The sequence below is a fragment of the Pristis pectinata genome, chromosome 33 (genome assembly GCF_009764475.1).
Source record: "Pristis pectinata isolate sPriPec2 chromosome 33, sPriPec2.1.pri, whole genome shotgun sequence".
Lineage (NCBI taxonomy): Eukaryota > Metazoa > Chordata > Chondrichthyes > Rhinopristiformes > Pristidae > Pristis > Pristis pectinata.
The window spans coordinates 16,672,737-16,699,606 of record NC_067437.1 but is presented as its reverse complement, the minus strand read 5'-3'; the positions used below and the strand labels follow the sequence as shown (position 1 = coordinate 16,699,606).

At 50.4% G+C, this 26,870-nt stretch overlaps 1 protein-coding gene across 4 annotated transcripts; it reads left to right on the top strand.

Annotated features, from left to right (window-relative positions):
- Window positions 1-24,521, top strand: LOC127585576 (uncharacterized). Of its 4 annotated transcripts, none has more exons than XM_052043147.1 (8): window positions 1-103; window positions 4,364-4,693; window positions 5,298-5,411; window positions 6,733-6,842; window positions 12,168-12,242; window positions 14,293-14,361; window positions 21,841-21,933; window positions 22,412-24,521. In XM_052043147.1, the coding sequence occupies exons 1-8, from the start codon at window positions 52-54 to the stop codon at window positions 22,475-22,477; spliced, it is 909 nt and encodes a 302-aa protein (XP_051899107.1). In that variant the 5' UTR covers window positions 1-51; the 3' UTR covers window positions 22,478-24,521. The 4 variants fall into 4 exon arrangements, with proteins under 4 accessions (XP_051899107.1, XP_051899106.1, XP_051899109.1 ...); XM_052043146.1 differs by having other exon boundaries at window positions 6,712-6,842; XM_052043149.1 differs by lacking the exon at window positions 5,298-5,411 and having other exon boundaries at window positions 4,364-4,444.
- The last annotated feature ends 2,349 nt before the right edge of the window (window positions 24,522-26,870 follow it).

Here is a 26,870-nt window from a genome sequence, read left to right as displayed (position 1 = left end):
CAGACTTCCTGCTTTGAATTCCTGACAAAGTGAGCAGAGACAGGCAGGAGAATGTCTCTATCCGGGAGAATCCTGATTGGGCTCTTTCTTTACATCCGGCAAGGTAGGATCCAACATTTGAACCAGATGGTGTTGTGATGGGAAACATTGTCGGGAATCTAGTTCCTGCTCGCCTGGGGAGAGGAGAACTTGAACTCGGTGCCAGGCACTTCCACGGGAGTTTGACAGAACGGTGTCTGACACCGGACCACAGGCACAGGTTCTGAGGCGGCGGGAGGGAGAGGAGTGGAGATGTGTGGAGAGGGAGGTCCAGAGGAAGGGAGGGAGTGGGAACCTGAGCATTGAGGGGTTCCTTAACCGAGAGCTGTGGCAGGGTGACGGTGAGTGAGGGGTCCGCGGTGGAGTTTGGTGACCTCAGGTTTACGGAGAGGAGCTGGGAAGCCTTGGGGCAGTCAAAGCCAGAGCTGACGAAGGCAGATGGGATCCCATGGGCTCAGAAGGAGGCGGGAATGAGTTCCATAAGATATGGGAGCACAATTAGGCCATTCGGCCCATCAAGACTGCTCCGCCATTCAGTCATGTCTGATTTATTTTTACTCAATCCCATTCTCCCGCCTTCTCCCCATAACCTTTAACCCCCTCACCAATCAAGAACCTATCAGTCTCTGCCTTGGATACACCCAATGACTTGGCCTCCACAGCCCTCTGTGACAACAAATTCCACAGAATTACCACCCTCTGGCTGAAGAAATTCCTCTTCATCTCAGTTTTGAAGGGACGTCCCTTTTATTCTGAGGCTGTGCCCTCGGATCCTGGACTCTCCCACTGATGGAAACCATCCTCTCCACGTCCACTCTGTCCACATCTTTCAGTATCCAGTAGGTTTCAATGAGATCCTCCCCCGACTTCTCCCCCCCACCCCCCCCCCCCCCCCCAACCACTCTTCTGAACTCCACTGAGTACAGGCCCAGAGGCGACAAACACTCCTGAAATGTTAAGCATTTCATACCTGGGATCTTTCTTCTGCACCTCCTCTGGACCCTCTCCAGGGGCCAGCACATCCCTCCTTAAATACGGGACCCAAGTAGAACACTGTCTATAATCAGCCTGTTCCGGAGCAGAGCTGGACTATGTCACACACAGTTCACAGGCACAGAGATCTCAGCAAACTCTGGCCCCAATTTAAGTTTATCCCAAGGAAGGAACAGGAGGTGACCGACACCCTGGACAGGGGTTTTGTTGTCTCTCCGCCTCGATTGTACCTAAGCAGGACTGGATGGAAGTCACACCCCTAGCTGGTGCTGAGGAAGGAAATGTGACCCCGGGGTAGGAGACAAAAATGGTGCCCTCCGACCCTTGACCTGCCCCTCTGGCCCTCCCGCTCTCCGGTCCCCAGTCTCGGCTCCCAGTCAAAGCCCCCTCACTGCCACTCATCAGCAGATAGTGCAGCTCAGAGGCGGAGGTCTCGGCCCTCGCGGGGTCTGGGTTTTGTCTGATTCCACGTCACTTCCTGTAGCTCAGTACTCGAGGGGACCTCTGTACAGGAGGAGGGGCAACACACAGGACAGGAGGAAGATGAAACAGGAGATTGGAGCGGCGCAGTGGGTAGAGCTGCTGCCTCGCAGGGTCAGAGAGCCTGGTTCAATCCTGACCTCCGGCACTGTCTGTGTGGAGTTTGCATGTTCTCCCTGTGACCCCTTGGGTTTCCCCCCACATCCCCCAAAGACGTGCAGGTTGGTGGGTTAATTGGCTGCTGTGAATTGCCCCTGGTGTGTAGGTGAGGGGTGGAATCTAGGGGAAGTTGGTGGGAACGTGGGGACAGTGAAATGGGTTAGGGTAGATTCGTGATTGATGGCTGGCACGGACCCATGGGCCGAAGGGCCTGTTTCTGTGCTGTATCTGTGATTCTATGAGATGATCTTGGCCGGGATGTTCCCTCCCTCCCTCCCGACACTGGGCAACACTTCGAACGTCCCACGAGAGGAAGGGTCAGGCTCCCTGCTGGGTCACACTTCCTGCAGCGACACACGCGACTGGTTCACAGAGGGACACCCTCACTGCCCAGAGCACCAGGGCACAGATACCCGTTGCCTACAACCCGTCCCTATCCACCAGCAATGTCGCGGCGGCATCTTTGGACGCGGAGCAGCCAACCAATGGCGTCTCGGCCGGCGTACAGCCACTAGTGGCCCCTGGAAGTGGGGAGGAGGGGGCTCCAGGCCGCGCTGACTGGCTGCAGCCCCTCGCCAGTTGCTGCTCCTGACTACTCCCTGTTACCAGCAGAGCTCGCTGGGAGCCGAGCACAGTGAGCGAGAGGCTGAGGGGAGGGGGAGAGGGGTCAGACCCTGGTCACTTGCTCCCCTCCCCTCTCAGACCCACACAGTGCACCAAAAGGTTGCCATGTTCCTGTTGAGCAGTTTGGCCTGTTGGTTAAGTCTAACCTTCCCGTTCTTTACAACATCAAATTAAATATGCTTTATTCACGATATTTAAACTTGTACAATGTAAGCCATTTACAGGCACGGCTCAGTGGCACAGCTGGTGGATCCGCTGCCTCACAGCTCCAGAGACCCAGGTTCAATCCTGACCTCGGGTGCTGTCTGTGTGGAGTTTGCATGTTCTCCTTGGGACCCTGTGTGTTTCCCCCGGATGAGCTGGTTGGTTAATTGGCCGCTGTTAATTGCTCCTGGCGTGTCGGTGCGTGGTAGAAACTGTGGGGAGTCGATGGGAGTGTGGTGAGAATAAAAGGAAATGAGATCAGTGCAGGATTAGTGTAAATGGGTGGTTGGTGGTCAGTATGGATTCGATGGGCTGAAGGGCCTGTTTCTGCTCTCTGAGGGTCTGTCGCTCTGTTACCAGCCTGTGTACCGTGTATGATTACACTCGCTGACAACATTCATATAAGCTAAGATCTTTATTAGTCACATGTACAGCGAAACACACAGTGAAATACATCTTTTTGCATAGTGTTCTGGCGGCAGCCCGCAAGTGTCGCCACGCTTCCGGCACCAACATAGCATGCCCGCAACTTCCTAACCCGTACATCTTTGGAATGTGGGAGGAAACCAGAGCACTCGGAGGAAACCCACGCAGGCACGGGGAGAACGTACAAACTCCTTACAGACAGCGGCCGGAGTTGAACCCAGGTCGCTGGCGCTGTAATAGCGTTACGCTAACCGCTACACTACTGTGCCTGCCCAGGTCAATATCAGGTCAACGTCTGTCAATTCTTCATCCACGCACGTTCCCCAAGTAGCCAGAGGTGTTTGAAGCTGGTCCCAGCCTCTTGCTGTACAGTGGAGGGAGGACCCTAGACTATGGTCTCCCCCCACCCCCCCATCCCTGCCAGTCTTTGCAGTGGCTGCACCAAGCTTCAGTGTGTACTCTACAGTTTTAATCCGCATCTAACACTCTCAGTGCAGCTTCTATTTCCTGTAGCTGCTCTACACCCCTCGCTTGGCGATGGTCAGGGTCCTGGTTGGTCCAAGAGTAGTATTGGTTGGAAGGTGGGCACAATATTTGCCTCAGGACCTTCCCATCAGCTGTCAGCCTGGGCTGGGGTGTGGGGGTGAAAGGGCACCCTCGTTACCTGAGCAGGGATTAACCACAAGTTGGAAACTTGTGTTGGATTTACAAAACGCTGGTTAGACCACGCTTGGTGGGTATACTTGCTGTATACTGTAAATGACAGGACCCAGAGGAGAATTGATGTACAGAGGGGTCGTGGGGTACAAGGGGATAGGGTGGGAAAGAAGGTGAACAGCATACTTGCCTTTATCAGTCAGGGCATTAAGTATAAAAGTCGGGAGGTCCCGTTGCAGCTGTATAAAACATTGGTCAGGTCTCGTTTGGAGTATTGTGTGCAGTTTTGGTTGCTGCATGTGGAGGCTTTGGAGAGGATGCAGAAGGGGTTTACCAGGACGCTGCCTTGATTGAAGTGTGTTGGCCATGAGCAGAGGTTAGACACACTTGTTCTCTCTGGAGCGTCGGACACTGAGGGGGGCCTGACAGAAGTGTATTGAGGGGCATAGATAGAGTAGAGAGTCAAATCTTTCTCCCGTGGTGGGGGCATAGGTGTAAGGTGAGAGGAAGGGGTTTTAAAGGGGTTCTGAGGGGTAAGTTGTTTACACAGAGAGTGGTTGATCTCTGGAAGGCACTGCCAGAGGAGCTGGTAGAGTCAGATACAATCACTATGTGTGAGAAACATTTAGTCGGGCACTTGAATAGGCAAGACATAGAAGGATACAGTCCTAATGCAATTAGTGTAGATGGGCACAAAGGTCAGCATGGATGTGGTGGGCCGAAGGGCCTGTTCCTGTGCTGTATCCCCCTCTGATCCTCTGAGTCTGTTTGCACATTTCAGGTCAGACAGAATTTGCTTGTCAGATCCAGCAGAAACAACTGATTGTGGTTGCAGTGGTGAACGAAGATGTGAGCTTCCACTGTGAGTATAGATGTGAAAGCACCAACAAGTCGGCGCCCCTGACGAAGGCCGTCTCCGTCACCATGCTGCTCTACAAGGACATGCTCAGCAATGCACTGAGCACACCCACAGACTCCACTTTTGTGTCCAAATCAGACAAGGTCTGGCAGCTGACTGTGAGGGGCATGAACTACAGTGGGATGTACTACTGCCACGGGAGAACTCAATCCAAATCCTTCGTCGGGAGAGGGACCTTGCTACGTGTGGTGGGTAAGCACTGGCCCACCATGAGAGGGAAGCAATGTATCCTGTGTTCAATAGGTTCCCAAGGAGAGGTAGAGATAGAGAAAAGCCAATAGGCTTAGAAATTACAGAGAGGGCAAAAACTGTGGAGGGGTCTTACTGGGGGACTGTAATTATCCCCGTGTAAACTGGGGTAGGTAGAGAGGGTGAAGAATTCCTAAAATGTGTCCAGGATGGTTTCCTGAAACAGTAGGTCTCTGGTCCAACAAGGAAGGAGGTATTGTCAAGGGACACAAGGGACCGCAGACGCTGGAATCTGGAGCAATGCAAAAGCCGCTGGAGGAGCTCAGCGGGTCAGGCAACATCTGCACAGGGAAACGGACAGTCGACGTTTCAGGTTGAGATGCTTCTGGTTCTGGGGAGGGAGTTGGTTCAATGGGGAACATTTGGGCAATAGTGATCATAACATCATAGGATTTAGATTAGCTATTGAAAAGGAGAAGCAGTTATCCAACGTAAAAATAACTGAAGGCCAGTTTCAATGGGATGACAGTGGATTTAGCCCAGTTAAACAGGAACCAAAAGTTGACAGGCAAAACTGTAACAGAACAATGGGTTTCTTTCAAGGAAGAGATGGATCAGGTCCAGTTGAGACACATTCCCATGAGGGACAAAGAAAGAACAAACAACCCCAGAGCTCCCTGGATGATGGAAGAGACACAGAGGAAGATGAAACAAATACCAAGTATGCAAATACCAGGCTAATTATAAAAGAATCAGAGGGAAGTGAAAACCAGGATAAGAGGGGCAAGATGTTATGAGAAAAGAATAGCTGCCCACATTAACAGGGATACAAAGTAGTCTATTGGCATTTAACTAGTAAAAGGGTAGAACGTGGAGGAGTGGGGCCTGTTAAAGGCAAAAATGGGGACTTGTACCTGAATGCTGAGGAGAGTGTTAAGGTGCTAAATGAGTACTTTGCATCTGTCTTCAGTACGGCAGAGGCTGCGACCAAACTAGTGGTGAAGGAGGAGCCAGTTGAGGCACTGGTATGCTAAAAATTGATGGCATAAAGGTATAAAAAACATTGGCTGGAGCTAAAGTAGGTGGGGGATGTATCCTGGGATGCAGAGGGAAATACAGGTGGACATTGTAGGGGCACAGACCATGGTCCTCTGCCGCTCTTAGGTGACAGAAATGGGGCCAGAGGACTGAAGTTGCTGGAATGTTGCTCCTTATTCAAAAACAAGAGTAAAGGTATGCCCAGGAGACACGAGACTGCAGATGCTGGAATCTGGAACAACACACAATGGATGCTGGAGGAACTCAGCAAGTCAGGCAGCATCTGTGGAGGGAAACGGACAGTCGACGTTTCGGGTCGAGACCCTTCAACCAGACTAGCAGAATTGATAGTTACCTGGGGGAATATGGATAATTAAGGCAGGACAGTGTGGATTTGTGTTTGACCAGTTTGACAGAATTTGTTGATGAGAAACAGTCAGTGGGTAACCAAGGAGGAAGGGATGGATCAGTTGGGACTAACTGTAGCAGAGGAATCTGTCATCGTGTGGGGAGACTCAGGTTGGTCAGGGACAGTCAGCCTGGTTTGTTCGGGGTGGTTGTGTTTTAACAGCTGAGGTTCCGAAGTTGACTGAGGTTGAGGGCTTTAGCGAGGGCTTGATCGAGCTGCACACAGCAGGTAGATCAGTTGTCGGGCTGTAACACTCTCCCACCAGGGGGAGACGTCAAATAAAGCAGAAAATGCCAGAAACGCTCAGCAGGTCAGGCAGTGTCTGTGAAGAGAGGAACAGTTAATGGCTTTCAGTCTGGAACATGAACACTTTCTCTGTGTCTGTCTCTCTGTCTCTCTCTCTCTGTCTCTGTCTCTGTCTCTCTCTGTCTCTGTCTCTCTCTGTCTCTGTCTCTCTGTCTCTGTCTCTCTGTCTCTGTCTCTCTCTCTCTCTCTCTCTATCCATGGATGCTGCCTGACCTGCTGAGTGTTTCCAGCGTTGTCTGTTTTCATTTCAGATTGTCACTGTCTGCAGTGTTTTGCTTTACATTTGCAGCAAGCGAAGAGCCCCCACGTCAAATGTTGGTGTACCTGTTGGTGGGGATCTCCTTGGCCCTGGTGATCTACAGTCTGTCCGTCACAGTGGTCGTCATCATCAAAAGAAAGGTCAGTAAGATTACTGGGTGGCAACACCACCCGCAGCTGGGGGTGACCAAATGCACTGGTACGGAGCCTGGAGTAGTCCGGTGACGGAGGGGGGTAGGGGTGGATCCGGTGATGGAGGGGGGTAGGGGTGGATCCGGTGACGGAGGGGGGTAGGGGTGTCCCGGTGACGGAGAGGGGTAGGGGTGTCCCGGTGATGGAGAAGGAGAGGAGTGGTCTGGTGACGGAGTGGGGTAGGGGTGTCCCGGTGACGGAGGGGGTAGGGGTGACCCAGTGGCAGAGGGTGGAGCTGCTCCACTGACGGAGGAGTTAGGGGTGGTCAGGTGACGGAGGGGCCCAGTGATGGAGGGTTCGGAGTGTCCCAGTTACGGAGGGGCTGTGACCCAGTGACGGAGGGTGGAGCTGCTCCAGTGACGCAGGGCTGAATTGGGCCCACTCTGGCTCAGAACCACAACCTTCGTGTGACCATGGCACCAACCATGGACGCGTTTTCCCTTTGGCCACAGGCTGGTTTTCCCAGGGCTCCGTGAGGCACACTTGGTTAGTTGCTGTCTTAATGTCGAGCACTGTGGCTCCCACCTCACCTCTGGAGCTCAGCTCTTTGCTCCACATGTCGACAAAAGTCTGGACCCAGAGGTGCCAGTGAAACCCAAATTGAGTAAGGGTGATCAGGTGATTACGGAGTAAGTGCCCCATGTTAGCATGTCAACATGTGATGTTCCAGGACAGTGTGTAACTCTACAGGATCCACTTGGCTAGGGGATGGTTCACTGTGCAGAGCAGGTCTTCAGTACTCCACTGCGATGTTGTCTGGTCCCCATCCAGTCTCTCGGCTGATCCTTGACGTCACGTGGAGTTGATGGAATTGGCTGAAGACCGGCTTCAGTGACACTGGGGTCTCAGGAGGGAACCTTGCCCTTGCCCTGACTGAATGTGGTTATAAGTGCTTCACCCCACATGCCGAGTGCAGGGGGGTGTTCTTGGAGCTGCCTCCTCAGGAGTAGGTGGTGGGACCGCAGAGCGGTGATCTGATCAGTCGGCAGTGCTCAGCTCTGTCTATTCCGTGCTGTTTTTGCTGTTCAGTGCACCCATCACCAGCCTCGCTTGGTGCATTCCTCAATGAACCCGGGCTGGTCCCTTGAGTTAACTGTGGTGCTGAGGTGAGGGGAAGGAGATGGTGCCCAGCAAGGCTACAGCGGGCTACAGTTCTGCTGCTGCTGTCAGACCACGGTTCAGGCAGAGCCAAGGTGATTCCTGTCCCGTTCAGCACAGTTATAGCACCACACTCGGTTGTCCTAATAAAACAACACCGCACCACGACCCATCTGGGCACAGTCACTGCCTGGGCATCCAGGACCTTTCCCCACAAGGTCAATCTACCAATACCATCATGGCAGACGCTTCTGATGCAGGTGGATGGTGAAGGCAAGGTCAAGGAGTTTATTGCTTGTGTCGATCCACTGCCACAGAGTCAGTCTGGAAGCTGTGTCCAGCTTGGCCAGAGGTGGGGCTACCAAGCCACCCTTGGTCATGCACATTGAACCCCCCCCCCAAAGGATGCCCACATCTCTCTGATCACCAACATTAATAGGTTCTCGCCACTTAAGAAACAGTTTGTTTTTATGTTCTTCCTGTCAAAGTGGATATCCTTACTTTTCCCACTATATTCCTGATCTGTCCATAAACCTCCGTCAATTCTACATCCTGCACAGACACTTCACATCCTCCTCACAACTTGCATTATAACCTACCTCTGTATCATCAGCAATCTTGGATCCAATAAGATTTGCCCCTCTCCCACCAGTCTAAATTATTTATATAAATCGTAAGTAGCTACAAGCCTAGCAGTGATCCTTGGGTCATCTCGCCATTTGTAGCTGGCAATCTGAAACTGACCCAGTAGTTTTCTCTTTCCCTCTTGCAGTCTATTTATTTGTCTGTTTGCTCAATTATTTACCTAGCCAAGCTAATATATTGCTCTCAATAATAGCACCCATTTATCTTGTGCAGTAACCTTTTATGTGGCACTTAATCAAATGCTTTTTGAAGTCTAAGTATACCACATCTACTGGCTTCCCTTTATCTACCCTGCTAGCTGCATCCTCAAAGAATTCTAATTCCTCTCATAAAATGAAGCAATGTTGACTGTGCCTGATCACATTATTCTTTCCCTACTAATGCAGCACTTTCCTGATACCTTTGGGTCTCGGCTTGCTCTCTCTCACCTCTTTCTTGAGGATCAGGATTACGTTTGCTGTTTTCAGATCCACTGGAGTCCTCTGAAAGTCCAGGCAGTTGCTGGGATCTGATAACCCATGCACCATCTCTGCAGCCACCTGTTAGAATCCAAGGATGCCGGCCATCAGCCCTTGTCCCATTTATTTACCCAGCATTTTGTTATGGTTATTGATTATCTGAAGTTCTTTGTGCTGCTTTCCTCTTGGTTACTTACTTTTTGGTTTGCTTGCATCGGTCTTCACAGTAGAAGTAAATGTAAAATATTTGCTTAAGATCTCTTCTTTTACTCTCAGTTTTTAACAAGCCAGAATTTATTTTTACTACTCTCTTCCTTTTCACATACTTGGAGAGGCTTGTAAAATATTTTATTTTTTGCTAGTTTAAATTCATATTCTAATTTCTTCTGTTTATCAATGTTTTAGTTATCCTTCCCAATCCTCAGACATACCAAGCTTCTTTCCAACTTTATTATCTCTATAATGCCATTCTTAACCTATTTAGCCATGAAAGGATCATCTTTCTCATGGGATTTGTATTCAGAGAATTATGAAATATTTCTTTAAATATATGCCACCACTAATTTGTAGTCAAACCTTTTACTGCATTATCCAATCCCCCCTTATCCCCCACGTAAGAGGTTTCTGACTTAAATGTCTTCCTCTCAATATGAATGTGAAATTCTTTCATATTATGATCACTCTTTCTGAGAGGATCATTTACCATGAGATCACCAGTTAATCCTGTCTCATCACGCATGACCACATTGAACTGAGTTCACAAATCGTTATTCCAGAGAACCTTAAATGCATTGCAGGAACTCACCCTCGAGGGGACCTTTGCCAGATTGACGTGCTTTCTCAATGAATAGTACATCCAATCGTTAAAAGACTACTCCCACCAGTGTTTCCCACCCCTTGTTTCTTAATTCCCTTCAAACTAACCCTCCTTCCTGGTCTAGACTCTTTCTCATCACTACCTGACCACCATCCTTTGTTATCAGACCAACCTCAGCTCATAGAGTGGTACAGCATGGAAATAGGCCATTTAGCCCATCATGTCCATGCCCACCAGTGGGCATCCATATTAGTCCCAGCACTTGGCCCGTAGCCTTCCATGCCTAGGTGATTCAAATTCTCATCTAGTCACTTAAGTGCTGTCAGTGACCCTGCTTCCCCCATTCTCTCAGGCAGTGTGTTCCAGGTACTCTCTGGGTGAAAAAAGAACCCCTCTGATCCACTCTGTCTCTTCCCCCTTACCCTAAACCTATGTCTTCTAGTTTTAGCTACCTCTGATATGGGCAAAAAATTCCCGCAGTCTGCCCTACCTATACCCCTCATAATTTTATATACCTCAACCATGTCCCTTCTTAACATCCTCCAGGGAGAACAGACCCATAAATGAAATGGTCCATCCCTGGTAACATCCTGGGGAATCTCCCTTGCACCCTCTTCAGCCGCCTTCTACTTTTCTGGAGCATCATTTTCCCAGGAATATTCATTTCCCAGCCTTGGACTCCTTGCTACCACATCCCTGTAATGACTAGCAGATCATCTGTTTACTCTTATCTGTGCCACTGCGCAGATGTAGATCCCCTGATTCTGACATGTCCCCATCTTCCCTGCTCTGACCCTGTTTCCTGCTGCTCTGTCACTGTTCTGCTCTCTCCCTTGCTTTTACACTCCTCATCGTTGCCCCTCTCGCTACACTGCCAACTCATCCTTTCTTGTTGAATTTCTAAACTCCCCCTCACCTGAGACCCCTTTCCCCAGTTTACTTCATTTAAAGCCCTATCTACAGCCCCAGTCGTCCGAATTCCCAGGACACTGGTCCCAGCCCAATTCAAATGAAGAACGCCCCAGTGGAACAGCTGCCTCTTTCCACTGGTACTAGTGCTGGGGCCACATTTCACCACAGCACACTTTAAGCCATCTATTTAACACTTGGACCTGTTGGACACTATGCCGGTTTACATGTGTCTCAGGCAATAGTCCAGAGATGATCATTATCTGTCTTGTGATCCTGCTTATAAATTTCATTCAGGTCAGCTCTATGCATGTTCTGGTGACCACATTGACCATCGTAGGTTCCTTGGTCTGATTCCTGGGATCAGACATGCAAAATAAGGTCGAACAGGTTGGGGCTGTTGGAAGAATGAGAAACGATCTCATTGAAACCTCTGCGGGGGGGATTGAGAGGGTGTGTGCTGTGAGTACATCTCCCCTGGAACCAGGGGACAGAGTTTCAGAATCGGGGTTCACCCCTTCAGGCTGAGTTGTGGAGGAATCTCTTCTCTCAGAAAGCCACAGATCTTTGGAGTACTGTACCCCGGGAGGCTGCAGATGTTGGATGTGTTCAACCGCAGAGACTGACAGGGAATCAAGGGATGTGGGGAGCGAGGGGTGCTGAGGCCAAGATTGGATCAGCCGTGATCTTATTGACTGTTGGAGCAGACTCAATGCGCCAAATGGCCTGGTCCTGCTCCTGCTCCTTCCTGTTCTTATCCAGGCCCCAGCAGACGTCCTTAAGACCTGATCCGAAAGCTCAGCAAAAGCTTTGAACTTGCCTTGGGGCGGTGAAGCCAGAGGTCCTGAAGGTGTGGAATTCACCCCTGGAAAAGGTTACGGACTCAGAGCCCTTGAGGTTTTAAAAATATTAGTGTGAGCGTGAGATTCGGAGTTTGTTTGGGAACGGTGGTGTGGTGTCATCACAGATATAACAGGGCCCTCAGGTCAGGTGGTCAAACCTGTGGTCCTATACACTCTCTCCCTCACCCCCCCCCCCCCCCCCCCAAATCCATCGGGCAGAAGATACAAAAGCTTGAGAGCACATAACACCAGGCTCAAGGATAGCTTCTATCCCGCTGTTATAAGACTCTTGAATGGACCTCTTGTACACTAAAGATGAACTCTTGATCTCTCAATCTACCTCGTCATGGCCACCTGCACTGCACTTTCTCTGTAGCTGTAACACTATACATTCTGTTTTCCTTTTGTACCACCCTCATGTACATGTGTTTGGAATGATCTGACTGGATGGCACGCAAACGAGCGGACTCGAGGACCAATTACATACGTGTTCTTCATATTTCAGACCTGCTCCCGGTGTAAATCCTATTGGATGAAACTTCTCAGTGGGAATGCCCGCAAGCCTTCTGCCACGGACCAGGTAAGTTCCAGGCTGCTGTTAGAAGAGCCCCTTTCACCCAGTCCAGGATCAAGAGTATCACTGAGGCTTCAACATCTGGGCAGCACGGTGAATTTAAACGAGTATAAATCTGAAAGATTTACATTTATGTAACTCAAGATGTCTAAAGTGCCCTGCAGCCAATGAGGGACCATTCGAATGTAGCGATGTGTGACCCACGGCACCCAATTTGTCCGTGAGAAACTCCCATGCGTCACTAGATGACTTCTTCAACCGATGTTTGTTGAGGGTCTGCTGATCTCACCGCCCTCTTGGGAAAACACCAACTCATCTCAGGATGTTGCGCTGGGACATAAACACGAAGAAGCAACAGCACCTCAGCTTAACGTCTTATTCAAATGAAGATAAGAATTAAAAGCAGAACCAGGCCATTAGGCCCCTCGTTCCTGCTAGAGCATTCAATCAGATCGTGGCTGATCTTTTACTTCAGTGCCACTTTACTGCACCCACCCCACATTCTGTGTTCTCTTTAACATCTAACGGTCTTCCTAACTCTGTCAGACTCTTCTCCCACAACCCCCTCAGGCAGAGAATTCGAAAGAATCACCACCCTCTGGGTGAAGAATTTCTTCCTTTCCTCTGCCCTTATTGGCTGGCCCCTTATTTTGAGACACTGACCCCTGGTTCTACAAACCCAGGCACGAAAGCAGTTTCATATCTACCCTATAAAGCTCCTTAAGAAAGTTATGTTTCAGTCAGATCACTTCTTGTTCTTTTAAAACTAGAATAAAGACCAAGTCTGCTTAATCTCATAGGGCAAGGTATTGCAGGTGGAGGAAGAACAAGAAAAAGAGGCATAGAATATTGTTTTAGTGGTGAGAGACTTCTGCTTGTTGCTGTTCAGAGACCTGGACTCTCTTATAACAATCAAAGGAAGTTAACAGCAAGATGATTAGGAAGGGAAATGATTTTTGCTCCAAAGATTGGAGGATACAAGTAGGGATGTTTTGCTGCAACAGCACAGACTTTTGCTTCAACTATATCTGAAGTTCTGCATGTAATTGTGGCCCCTGATTTAAGGCAGGGTCCAGTTGCCTTGGAAGGAGTTCAGTGAAGCTTCATTGGATTGGTTCCTGGGATGAAGTGGTTGTCTCATGAGGCAAGGTTGAGCAGATGACACCTACGTTCCCCGGAGTTTACTCCAAACAGAAGTGACCCTCATGAAGCAAAAGATTTTGGAAGTTTGAATCTTTCCTCTGGTGGGAAAATCTAGAACTAGGGATGTAACCGAGGATAAGAGGTCATGAATTTAATGGGTTGGGGAGGAATTTTTTTCTCTCAGAGTTAGTGAACTTTTGGAATCATCTACCACAGAAAGCTGTGGAGGAGGAACCACTAAACGTGCAAGCTGAGAAAGATTTTTAGGCACTACAGGAAATCAAGGGTTACGGGGATCAGGCAGGGGAGTGGGACGTAGGTGAGGATCTGATCAGCTGCGATCTTACTGAGTGATGGAGCAGGTTTGAGGGAACCATGTGACCAGATCCTATCTCTGACGTCCTAAGGCTCGAGAAAGATGTCACAGTTTGTAATTAATATACTCGAGGGACATGTCACAGTTTTATCATCAATTTACCCGAGGGTTGCATTACGGTTTATAATTGATATATCCGAGATTGTTGTTGTTGTGGTTTGTAATTGATATTCCCGAGGGAAGCACCTAAAGGATCATGCTACAATTTGAAATGGATATTTGAGGAGGGTGTTACAGTTTGTAATCAATGTACCCATAAGTGGTGAGACTTTCCCGAGGGTGCCGTTCCCAGTCTATAATCCGCACACCTAAGGATAGTGATACATTTTACAGTTGAGGGATTTGCTACGTTTTATGAGGGGAACTGGGCATTCACCACAGTGAGCGCTCTGTCAGTTTTTACCGAAACATCTAATGTTGAGATTGTCCACGTATATCCCAGTTTATTCACCACATCCATGATGCTGTGCTAGGAGTGTGGACACACAATTGCCTGGGTCTGAGACATCACTAACTTCAGAGCTCTTTGTTTCCCAGGTGCAATCGATCACCAAGAGTTTGGGAGGACGGGTGGTAGAACCACCAGAAGATGAGAATGCGTACATGGTGAGTACACCATTCCACGAGCACCAGGTACATCGGAGCCTGCCGCATGCATTCTGTGTGGAGAATGTACAAGAGGTTCAGAGACCAGGAGCGTTATATATGAGGGACTGCAAATTGTAACAGAGGGTAACAGAGTTTGGGAACATCTTACATAAAGAGGAATAGAAAATGGGAGTGTTATGTACTGAGCTACAGAAATTAGGCAAGTGTTAAATGGAGATCAACAAAAGCTGGGAATATTATATGCTAAGTTATAGACAGTGAGTGTGTTACATAGAGAGTCACAGAGAGTATGTTATACAGGAACAGAGAGACTGGGAGTGTACGTAGAGAGTAAATACAGCAAACAATGAGCGTGTTATGTACAGAGAGTAACAGATGGAATGTGATGTGGAGATTAATGGATTTTAAAGGGGTTAGAGGGTATCAGAGTCTTGGAGTGTTATATAGAAAGTAAAGAGATTGGGAGCATTTTATATAGAGAGTAAGAGATACTGGGAGTGTGTATATGGCGGTGGGGGGGGGGGGGGGGAACAGAATGATATAGTATAATGTGGAGAGTAACAGAAAATGGGTGTGTGGTGTACAAAGAGCAACTGAGACCGTGTGTGTCATATAAAGATTACCAGAGACAGTGGTGGTATACAGAAGGCAACTGAGACTAGGAGTGTGACATAGAGAGTAAAAGATTGCAAGTGGGTTACGCAGGGGCCCCGGTGCAGGTTACGCAGAATCCCGGTGTGGGTTACATAGAGAGCAACCATGATTAAGAATGAGACTAAAAGCTTTTGCAAAAATCTATAAAGAGAAACAAGGACAAAAGGAACTTTCCAGAAATGGTAGGGGACAAGAATCCATGGAGAGTGAGGAACTAAAGGAAATTAGTGAGAAAACAGCATGGAGAAATTCATGGATAATAATCCCAGCGTCTGATAATTACATCTAAGTACTAAAGGAGGAAACCACAGAAACAGTGGATGTATTGGTTACATCTTCCATGTGTTTACAGCTTATGGAATAGTTGAAGCAGGTTGGAGACGCAACCCCACTTTGGCTAAAAGGAGCACGAACACAAACAATGACAGACCCTCAGCCCAACAAGCTGGAGTATTGTGTTCACTTCTGGTCACCCCATTACAGGAAGGATGTGGAGGCTTTGGAGAGGGCACAGAAGAGGTTCACCAGGACGCTGCCTGGATTAGAGGGTATGAGCTATAAGCAGAGGTTGGACAAACTTGGGCTGTCTTCCCTGGAGCGTCAGAGGCTGAGGGGAGACCTGATAGAAGTTTACAAAATTATGAGAGGTATTGATAAAGTAGATAGCCAGAATCTTACTAAAATGTCTAATACCAGAGGGCATACATTGAAGGTGAGAGGATGAATATTCAAAGGAGATGTGCTGGGCAAGTTTTTTTACACAGTGGTGGGTGCCTGGAAAGTGCTGCCAGGGGTGGTGGTGGAGGCAGATATGATAGGGGTGTTTTAGAAGCTCTTGGATAGGCATGTGGGTGTGCAGAGAACAGAAGGACATGGACCAGGCGCAGGCAGAAGGGATTAGGTGTCATTAGCTTAGTAGGTTTGGCACAACATTGTGTTCCTATGCGGTACTGTTCTACGTTCTAACACCAGTAGTGCGGATGACGCTCGAGGCTGTTGCAAAGGATGAGCTAACAGGGTCATCAAGCGATGCGGCAGGTAGTGCAGCTGCCCCACAGCTCCAGCGACTGGGCTTCGATTCTGACCCATGGTTCAGACTGTGTGGAGTCTGCAGGTTCCCCCTGTGACCACCTGAATGAGCTACAGGGAAATAAGTGAGCGGGGGTGGGGGGGGGGGGGGGTGGGGTGAATGGGATTGAAGAGATTGCACTGAGAGCTGGCATAGACTCGATGGACCAAATAGCCTCCATTTAGCCATAAGGAGATTTAAAAAAAAATGGGAAAATATCAACAGGATAGACAAAGTCAACATGAATTTCTAGAAGAGAAATCACGTTTAGCAAATCTAGCAGAGATTTTGAGGATGTGGCTGTTAGAATAGGTTGGGGAAAGCAAATGGCTGTGGTTAACAGACAGGAATGTTGGTTTTTTTGAGGTGATTGATGGGGTTCTGCAGAGATCACTGCTCATGCCTCAGCTCTTCATAACAAGGCAGTGAATGTCATGTTTCTGAGTTTGCTGCTGACATTAAACGGGGTGGGACTGTGAACTGTGAGAGGCTTGGAAGTGACAGGTTTTGAGTGAGTGGGTAAAAAAATGGCAGAAGCAGTTTAGTGTGGATAAATGTGAGATGATTCACTCTGGTAAAAACAGACAAAGGCCGCATATTATTTCGATGTTGTTGGACTGGAGAGTGTTGATGTACAAAGAGACAAGTGTTCTTGACAGCAAACGTGCAGGTGGAGTGAGCAGTTAAGAAGGCAAATGGTGTGTTGGTCTTCACAGCAAAGGGATTCGAGTGCTCTTTGTATCACAATGTTATGTAGAGAGGAACAGGAACTGGGAACGTGTTAAATCAGGAGTAACAGAGATGGAGCCTGCTATAAATGAAATAATGGACACGGGGAATATTATATAGAGGTTAGCAGAGACTAGGTGTGAGTATTGTAGAGGGTAACGGGTTGGGAGAGTGCTAACTAGAGATTAACAGGGATTGAGTGTGCCTTGAACAGAGGGTAACAGGCAGGGCGTGTGATATAGAGAGTAAAAGAGAATGAGTACAGGAAGTAGGAGAATGTACAGGGTGTCCGTAAGTCGGGGGTTGGTAGCCTGGGGAGGACCTGTATGTTTAAAGAGAGCAGCAATGCCTGGGAGTGTATTATCCCGAGGGAGCAGAGGCAGGGAGTGTTACACATTGAGTAACAGAGACAATTAAATTATTGTATAATCAGTAAAAGAGCCTCAGGCTATGTTGTTATGGAGTGTTGCAGATTTACTATAGAGTAACTGAGGCTGGCAGTTTGTTACCTTTGGAAAAACGAGGAAAATGTGTTGTTCTGAGAGAAGCAGAGATGAGTGTCTTCTAACGAGAGAAGTAGAACTACCTGGAAAGTGTCAACACGCAGGAGGTGGCTTGATGTGTGTCTCTGTGTACAGCGAGTTCCTGTTTACACAAGGCCCTTGAGAATCCGTCACCATCTTCAAGAGATCTGTGGCCACGTGTCCGGATCAGAAGGTTCCTGGGAGTGTTGGAGTCAAAAAATCTACAGATACTGGAAATCTGAAACGAAAATTAAAAATGCTGGAACCACTCTGAAGATCAAGCAGCATCTGTGCAATGAGGAACAGAAATAGCATTTCAAATCAAAGATTCTTCTTCAGAATAGAGGCAGAAAGAAAGGACGAGAGTTTGAATTTTTAGGGGGGTGGGGTTCAGGGATGGATAGGACAGGTGGCATGTTTCTGAAGGGGTGAGGTCAGGGTTGCCATGGTGATAAGTTGTTGATGATATTATCTGGTTGATCTGTTGCTGAGGGAAATTAGAGAGATGGAACATAAAAAAGGAATATAGAAACTGTCCGTATATACAGGGGTCTTGGGGGAGTGTGTCATTATTTACAGGGGGTCCCCAGGGAGGGTATCAGTATTTACGGGGGGTCCCCTGGGAGGGGTGTCAGGATTTACAGGGGGTCCCCGGGGAGTGTGTCTGGATTTACAGGGGGTCCCCGGGGAGTGTGTCTGGATTTACAGGGGGTCCCCCGGGAGTGTGCTGTATTTACAGGTGTCCCCAGGCAGTTTCTCTGTATTTATAGGGGTCCCAGGGAGTGTGTCTGTATTTACAGCGAGCCCCGGGGAGTGTGTCTGTATTTATTGGGTGTCCCTGGGGAGCATGTTAGTATATACAGGGGTTGCCTAGGGTGTGCGTCTGTATTAACAGGAGGCCCCAGTGAGTGTGTCTGTATTTACAGGGGGTCCCGGGGAGTGCTTCAGTATTTACAGAGAGCCCCGGGGAGTGTGTCAGTATATACAGGGGTCCCCGGGGACTATGTTTGTATTCACTGGGAGCCACGGTGAGTGTGTCAGTTTTTACAGGGTGTCCCCAAGAACGTGTCTGTATTTGCAAGGGGTCCCCGGCGAGTGTGTCAGTATTTACAGGGGGTCCCCGCGAGTGTGTGTGGATTTACAGGGGGTCCCCAGGGAGTGTGCCTGTCTTACAGTGGGTCCCGGAGGTTGTGTCTGTATATACAGGGATCCCCGGGGAGTGCGTCTGTATTTACTAGGGGAGCCCCGGGAAGTGTATTAGTATTAACAGGGGTTGCCTAGGGTGTGTGTTTGTATCAACAGGGGGCCCCAGTGAGTGTGTCTGTATTTACAGGGGGTCCCGGGGAGCATTTCAGTATTTACGGCGAGTCCCCGGGAACTGTGTCAATATATACAGGGGTCCTGGGGACCACGTCTGTATTCACTGCGGGCCACGGGGTGTGTCTGCATTTACAGGGGTCCCAGTGAGTGTGTCAGTTTTTAAAGGGGGTCCCCAGCAAGCGTGTCAGTATTTGCAGGGGGTCCCCGACGAATGTGTCAGTATTTGCAGGGGGTCCCCAGGGAGTGTGTCTGGATTTACAGTGGGCCCTCGGTGAGTGTGCCCCCTCTTTTCAGAGGTCCTGGGGTGTGTGCTGTATTTACAGGGGTCCCCAGGCAGTTTCTCTGTATTTACTGGGGTCCCGGAGATTGTGTCTATATCTACAGGGTGCCCCGGGGAGTGTGTCTGTAATTAAAGGGGTTGCCTGGGTGTGTGTCTGTATTTACAGGGGGTCCTGGGGAGTGTTTCAGTATATACAGGGATCCCTGGGGACTATGTCTGTCTTCACTGGGGGTGCCCCGGGGAGTGCACGGCTGGGTTCACCTGGGGGTGCCCCGGGGAGTGCGCCTGTCTTTATAGGGGTCCCCAGGGACTGTCTGTATTCTCTGGGGGATTTGGTGTGTGATGTCTTTATTTACAGTAGTTCAGGGGAGTGTCTGTATTTACAGGGGGTCCCCGGGGACTGTGTCTGTATTTACAGGGGGTCCCCGGCGATTGTATGTGGATTTACAGGGGGTCCACAGGGAGTGTGCCTGTCTTACGTGGGTCCCGGAGATTGTGTCTGTATATACAGGGAGCCCCGGGGAGTGCGTCTGTATTTACTAGGGGAGCCCCGGGGTGTATGTCTGTATTTACAGGGGGTCCTGGGGAGTGTTTCAGTATTTACGGCGGGTCGCCGGGAACTGTGTCAGTAATAACAGGGGTCCCTGGGGACTATTTCTGTATTCACTGCGGGCCGCGGGGTGTGTGTCTGTATTTACAGGGGTCCCCGGGGAGTGTGTCAGTTTTTAAAGGGGGTCCCCGGGGAGTGTGTCTGGATTTACAGGGGGTCACCGGTGAGCGTGCCCTGTCTTTACAGGGGTCCCCAGGCAGTTTCTCTGTATTTACAGGGAGACCCGGGAGGTGTGTCTGTATTTATTGGGGGTGCCCCGGGGAGTGTGTCTGTAATTATTGGGGGTGCCCCAGGGAGTGTGTCTGTAATTACAGGGGTTGCCTAGGGTGTGTGTCTGTATTTACAGGGGGTCCTGGGGAGTGTTTCAGTATATACAGGGATCCCTGGGGACTATGTCTGTATTCACTGGGGGCCACGAGGTGTGTGCCTGTATTTACAAGGGGTCCCTGGGGAGTGTACCTGTCTTCACAGGGGGTCCCCGGGGGGTGTGCCTGTATTTACTGGGGTCTATATTTACAGAGTGCCCCAGGGAGTGTGGCTGGATTTATTGGGGGTGCCCTGGGGAGTGCGTCAGTAATTGCAGGGGATGACCCGGGGAGTGCGTCTGTCTTTACAGGGGGTTCCGGGGATTGTGCTGTATTTACAGGGGTCCCCAGGCTGGATTTATTGGGGGTGCCCCAGGGAGCGTGCGGCTGGACATTGGGGTTGCCCCGGGGAGTGCGTCTGTAATTGCAGGGGTTGCCCCGGGGAGTGCGTCTGGATTTATTGGGGGTGCCCCGGGGAGTGTGTCTGTATTAACAGGGGGTTCAGGGGAGTGTTTCAGTATTTAGAGGGGGTCCTGGGGTTTACAGTGGGTTCCGCAGTGTTTCATTATATACGGAGTGTCCCGGTGAGTTTGTCTGGATTCACTGGGGATCCTGGTGAGTTTGTCTGTATTTACAGGGGCCCCTGGGGCCTGTGTCTGTATTGTGTGGGGGATTTGGTGTGTGTTGTCTTTATTTACAGTGGTCCAGGGGAGTGTGTCGGTTTTTACAAGGGTTCACCGGAGAGTGTGTCAGTATTGACGGGGTCCCCGGGGAGTGTGTCAGTTTTCACAGGGGGTCACCGGGGAGTGTGTCTATATTTGCAGGGGGTCCCTCAGAGAGTGTGTCAATTTTAACAGGCAGTCTCCGGGAAGTGTGTCTGTATTTACTGGTGGTCCCCGGGGAGTGATTCAGTATTTACAAGCGGTCCACGGGAAGTGTCTATATTCACAGGGGGTCCCTTGAAGGGGGAGGTTGTCAGTATTTACAGGGGGTGCCCAGGGAGGGGGAGGTTGTCAGTATATACTGGGGGTCCCGGGGAGTGTTCCAGTATTTACTGGGGGTCCCGGGGAGTGTTCCAGTATTTACAGAGGGTCCTGGGGAGTGTGTACGTATATTTGTAGTTGTTCCCGGGGTGTGTGTCTCTATTCACTGTGGATCCCTGGGAGTGTCTGTATTTACAGGGGGTCCCGGGGATTGTGTCAGTATTCATAGGGGGTCCCCAGGGAGTGTGTCAGTATCTACAGGGGGTCCCCGGGGAGTGTGCCTGTATCTACAGGGGGTCCCCGGGGAGTGTGCCTGTATCTACAAGGGGTCCCCGGGGAGTGTGCCTGTATCTACAGGGGGTCCCCGGGGGTCCCGGGGAGTGTTCCAGTATTTACAGAGGGTCCTGGGGAGTGTATGCATGTATTTGTAGTTGTTCCCGGGGAGTGTGTCAGTATTCATAGGGGGTCCCCGGGGAGTGTGCCTGTATCTACAGGGGGTCCCCGGGGAGTGCGCCTGTATCCACAGGGGGCCCCCGGGGAGTGCGCCTGTACACTACAGGGGGCCCCCGGGGAGTGCGCCTGTACACTACAGGGGGTCCCCGGGGAGTGCGCCTGTACACTACAGGGGGTCCCCGGGGAGTGCGCCTGTACACTACAGGGGGTCCCCGGGGAGTGCGCCTGTACACTACAGGGGGTCCCCGGGGAGTGCACCTGTACACTACAGGGGGTCCCCGGGGAGTGCGCCTGTACACTACAGGGGGTCCCCGGAGTGTGCATCTGTATTTACAGGGGTTCCCCGGGGAGTGCGTCTGTATATACAGGGGTCACCGGGGTGTATGTCTGTATTTACAGGGGATCCCCGGATGTGTGTCTGTATTCACAGGGGATCTGAGGTGCGGTGTTGTTGGTATTTACAAGGGCCTTGGGGAGTGTGTCGGTATTTACAGGGGTCCCAGGGTATATGTCAAGCGGTGTGAAATCCTTGATCTCTGTCCCCCACAGGCCCTCCAAAGACCCCAGGAATCAATGTACAGCTCCCTTCATAACGGCGCATGCAACGTGGAAAGCACCTGTGCTGCAGACGAGTCACCGAGGGTGAGTGCCGACCTCTCCCGCACCAATAGCAGCTTGCACAGCTCGCACAGACCTGCAGCCGGTGGGCGTATAGGGTGGTCTCATGGATCCATTGGTATCTGTTGGGTGGTCCCACTGAGCAGTCATAGTATGGTGGGTGAGCTCACGGCCACTCGGTTACCGTTGGGTGGTCTCACCAAGAGTCAATGTACGTTAAGTGGTCTCAATCACTGCTCAGTGCCAATTTGGTGGTCTCAGTGACCGTTGGGTGGTCTCACTCTACCAGGTCATTGATGTGGAGTGTGGTAAAGGTCCTGAAGGTGCAGGAAAGGGTTAATTTTTCTGGAAGTGCAGAGTCCAGGGAAGCTTGTTCCTGCCCACTGGTCACACGGGCTGGGAATTGAATCCAGATCCTTCTGATAAGGTTCTCCTCCACCGGCTGACTCTGCCCTTGGTTCTCCGCCTGGCTGACTTTAACCTTGCTTTCCCTCCATTGCAGGGGGTGGATGTGGAGCCGGCGGAGGCTGAAGCTGAGGTTTATGAGTGCGTCTATGAGACTTTCTGAGTCCAGCCTCTGGCGGGGAATGGAAGGAAGCTACACGTCATTCTGTCCTGTCCGTCTGCCCTGCCTTTTCAGGTTCTCCAGGTCGTACGTCTGTGCCTCCTGGTGCCGGCACCCTCCTCCATCCCCAGCACTGACCAGCTCCCCCTCAGTTAGAGGTCCATGGGGTTCCTTAGGGAAGAGGGCATCAGCCGAGTCAGGGCTGTGGGAGATGTTCACTCATCTTCTCAACTAGGTCCACCATTAGCCTTTCTAGAGCTTCCCTTCGCCAATCACCTGAGCTCTCCAGCCCACTCCCACTGTCTGTCACTGATTCCCACACTGTTCCAACACAACCCAAAGAAATGCATCTCATATTCCCACTGGGCACACTACAGCCTCCCTGCATCTGCACCAAGAGCAGTAATTTCTGATAATTGGCCAGTCCAACCTTGCACCCCACAGAGTCCATCAGTGACAGCCCAGTAGTTTCACATTTTGTTTCGTCTCCTCCTATTCACACCGCACACGGAGATTCACCCAGAAACTGGACCAGACCTAGTTAGTGCATTAAACTTGCCAGGACTGGTCCCACTGTGGAATTGGTGCCAAGGGTCACTAGCACAAAAGACACAGCAAGTCCCAAGATGTGCGTTTCCCAACAGGCACTGAGCACCATTGCGATTGACGTGACTCACTGAGTTGTGCACGGGGAGAGTAATCAGACCTTAAAGGGGCCCATCTCCGTGACAGCCACAAAACCAGCTGCATTGATGGTGAGGAGGGGGACAATGTGATTTCACTGTGTGTTGCCCCAGCCCCCACCTGATCCACTGGCCCAAGGGAGCCGCACTCTGTGGTGCCCCTCTGTGAGGGTGGGATGATCAGTGAGGGAGAGGTGTGGCAATGAGGAGCATAAAATAAAAAGGCTCCACACAGTGAGGGAGGAAGAAAAAGGCTTGTCCAAGGATATTGACTTGTCCAAGGATATAGTCACTTCAACCCCCAACCCCCCCCCCCCCCCCCCCCCACACACCATCACAGATACATCAGTCCTCGGCCTCCTCCACTGCCAGGAGAATTCCAAGCGCAAACTGGAGGAACAGCTCCTCAGTTTCCGTCTTGGAACCTTGCAGCCTAACGGCATGAACATTGAATTCTCCCACTTTAGGTAATCCCCACCCCCCCCCCCCCCCCCCATCCACCATGTTTCTTCTCTTCTTCCCTCTCCCAGCCTCTCTTTTTTTCTATCTCCTCACCTTTGACTCATCCCCCGGTGGATCTGCTCTCCCCTCCTCCCCCGCACCTGCCTATCACCATGTCTTGCCTGCATCTACCTATCACCACCCTGTGCCCACCCCGCCTCCCCTCTTTTGTCCACCTAGCACTGATCTGCTTTTCCCTCCTATGTATTGGGCTTCCCCTTTTCCTATCTTCAGTCCTGAAGAAGGGTCCTGACCCGAAGCATTGACCGCCTGCTCTTCTCCACGGATGCTGCCTGGCCTGCTGAGTTCCTCCAGCATCATCGTGTTTTTCATCAAGGACATTGACCTTTGGAATAAGAGATCAAATGCAGTGACCAGGGTCAGAATGGAGACTCTTTAATTTCAGCCTCCCCTGGGTATTTCAGTGGCTGGGTCCTTGTGTTTTTTATGATATTGCCCCAACTCACGAGGAGGTTGGAGGTGAGACCAAGGCTGGACCTTGGTGCACATTCAACTGACCCAAGCGGAGGTCACGCATGCTAACGGGAAGGTAACCGGAAGTGCCCGGACCAAATCGGAGAAGGTCACAACTTCACCTGGAAACAATTGCTAACGAAAACCAACGTTGGATCCCACAGCAAGGAGGAAGCCCACACCAATCAGTGCCATCGGGAACCTGGCTGGGGCACGATCCCCCCCCCCCCCAGTGAGGCTGACACTGGCCCGGAGTCGATCGCGCAGTGGCCGTTTCCACGGTTACCAAATAGAACGACACTGTAAAGTGCAACCTCTGACCTTCAATCATTGGGCAGAAAAAAAATAAGGAGCAAACTCCACAACAGATGTGAATTAAAGAATGTTCAATGTGTTGTCGATGTTCCAATCAGTTGTTTCTCAATGTTCAGTTCATGTGCACAATCATTGCCGCGTGTTTCTCAGTCATCAGCATCTCCGTGTGATGCTGCAGTAGTCAGAGTCATACTGCACAGAAACAGGCCCGTTGGCCATCTGCCACCCTGATCATATCCCACAGTGGGACTGGCCCACCCAAGGCCAGTCCATGGGATGTGATTGGCGGGGACTGGAAGAGCTGGCCACACAACTGGAGGTTACTGCCCTCCCCTGCACCACGCCCCCCCCCCCCCCCCCCCCCCCCGCATCTTTCCTTCACCTTCCACTGCAGCCTTTTCTGCAGCCAGGCACAGAGAACTGACCACCTCCCCAGCATCAGTACTGCAGTAACGTGGCGCGGCTGAATTCTCCACAGATCTCCTGACGGCAACTGCCCACGTCCCGTTTTAAGAACCATAGAACAATACAGCACAATACAGGACCTTCGGCCCACCGTGTTGTGCCGACCTTTAAACCTCATTTAAGGCTATCTAACCCCTTCCCCCCACATATCCCCCTATTTTAAATTCCTCTAACAATCTCTTGAACTTTACAGCAAAAGTTTTACAGCAAAAGTTTTACAGCAAAAATCCTTGTGAAAGGATGATCACACTACTTTGGACCAATTTTCCACCAGCTTTGCAGTTAGTTTCGTGATGTCCAAGTGAGCATTAGCGTGACACGTCGAGTGCACCAAGGTCTCCCACATTTCAGGAGCATGTTGGAACGCTCACCACTTGCCTGGATCAATGCAGCTCCAACTCGAGAAGCTTTAACACCATCCAGGTCAAAGTAGCCGCTCAATTCGCACCTCATCCACAGCCCTAAACATTCATGGGTATCGGTGTTGGTTTGTTATTGTCACGTACCAAGATAAAGAGAAAAGTTTTTTTGTTTTGCATGCCATCCAGACAGATCGTTCCATACATCAGTACATCAAGGAAGCAAAAAAGGAAAACAGAATGCAGAGCATAGTGTTACAGTTACAGAGAAAGTGCTGTGCAGGTTGACAAATGAGGTGCAAGGGCCACAATCAGGTAGATTGGGAGATCAAGAATTCACCTTACAGCACATGAGAGGTCTGTTCAACAGCAGAATAGTCCTAGAGTCTGCTCTCAAGCTTTTGTACCTTCTGCCCGACAGGAGAGGGGAGAAGAGGGAATGACTGGGGTGGGAGGGGTCTTTGATTGTTGGCTGCTTTCCCAAGGCAGTGGGACCTGTAGACAGAGTCAATGGAGGGGAGGCTGGTTTGTGTGATGGACTGGGCTGTGTTCACAACTCTCTGCAGTTGATTGCAGTCTTGGGCAGAGCAGTTGCTCTACCGAGTTATGATGCATCCAGGTAGAATACTTTCTGTGGTATATCTGTAAAAAAAAATCAGTAAATGTCATTGGGGACATGCCGAATTTCCTTAGCCTTCTGAGGAATTAGAGGTATTGGTGCACTTTCTTGGCCGTAGTGTACACGTGGTTGGACCAGGACATGTTGCTGGTGATATTTTTACACCTAGGATGTTGGAGCTCTCAACCATCTCCACTTCAGCACCACTGATACAGACAAGAGGCGTGTACTCCGCCCCACTTCCTGAAGTCAATGCCCAGCTCCTTCATTTTGTGGACGTTGAGGGAGAGGTGGTTGTCCTGACACTATCCCGCTGGAGTCTCCCACCAACCCAGCCACAGGTGGACCACTCACAAAATGGATCCAAGTCCTGGAACTCCCTCCCCAATGACCTCACTAGAAGGACTGCAGCAGTTCAAGAAAACAAAGCACCACCACTCAGGGGCAATTAGGGGTGAACAATAAATGCCAGTGAGACCCAAAAACAAATAAAAGTAGTACTCATGTATATACACACGCATGTAATGTATATGGAAAAATATGCACCAATATATATGGAAACATGTATTGACAAATTCTCTCTCTCTCTCTCTCTCTCTCTCTCTCTCTCTCTCTCTCTCTCTCTCTTCCCCGCTCTCTCTCTCTTCCCCCTCTCTCTCTCTCTCTTCCCCGCTCTCTCTCTCTTCCCCGCTCTCTCTCTCTCTCTCTCTCTCTTCCCCCTCTCTCTCTCTCTCTCTCCCCCCCCCCCCTCTCTCTCTCTCTCTCTCTCCCCCCCCCTTCTCTCTCTCTCTCTCTCTCTCTCCCCCCCCCCCTCTCTCTCTACTTGAGTGATCCTTGGTCTTGAATCCTCTCCCTGGGGGGCTCAGTCCCTGCACCTCTCCTTCTAGCACCCAGCTTGTTGACAAAGCTCTGGGCTTTGATTCTGTTTTGCGTCTCTGTCGAGGTTCTTGAGAAGATTCCTTCAGCACAAGTAGTTGCTA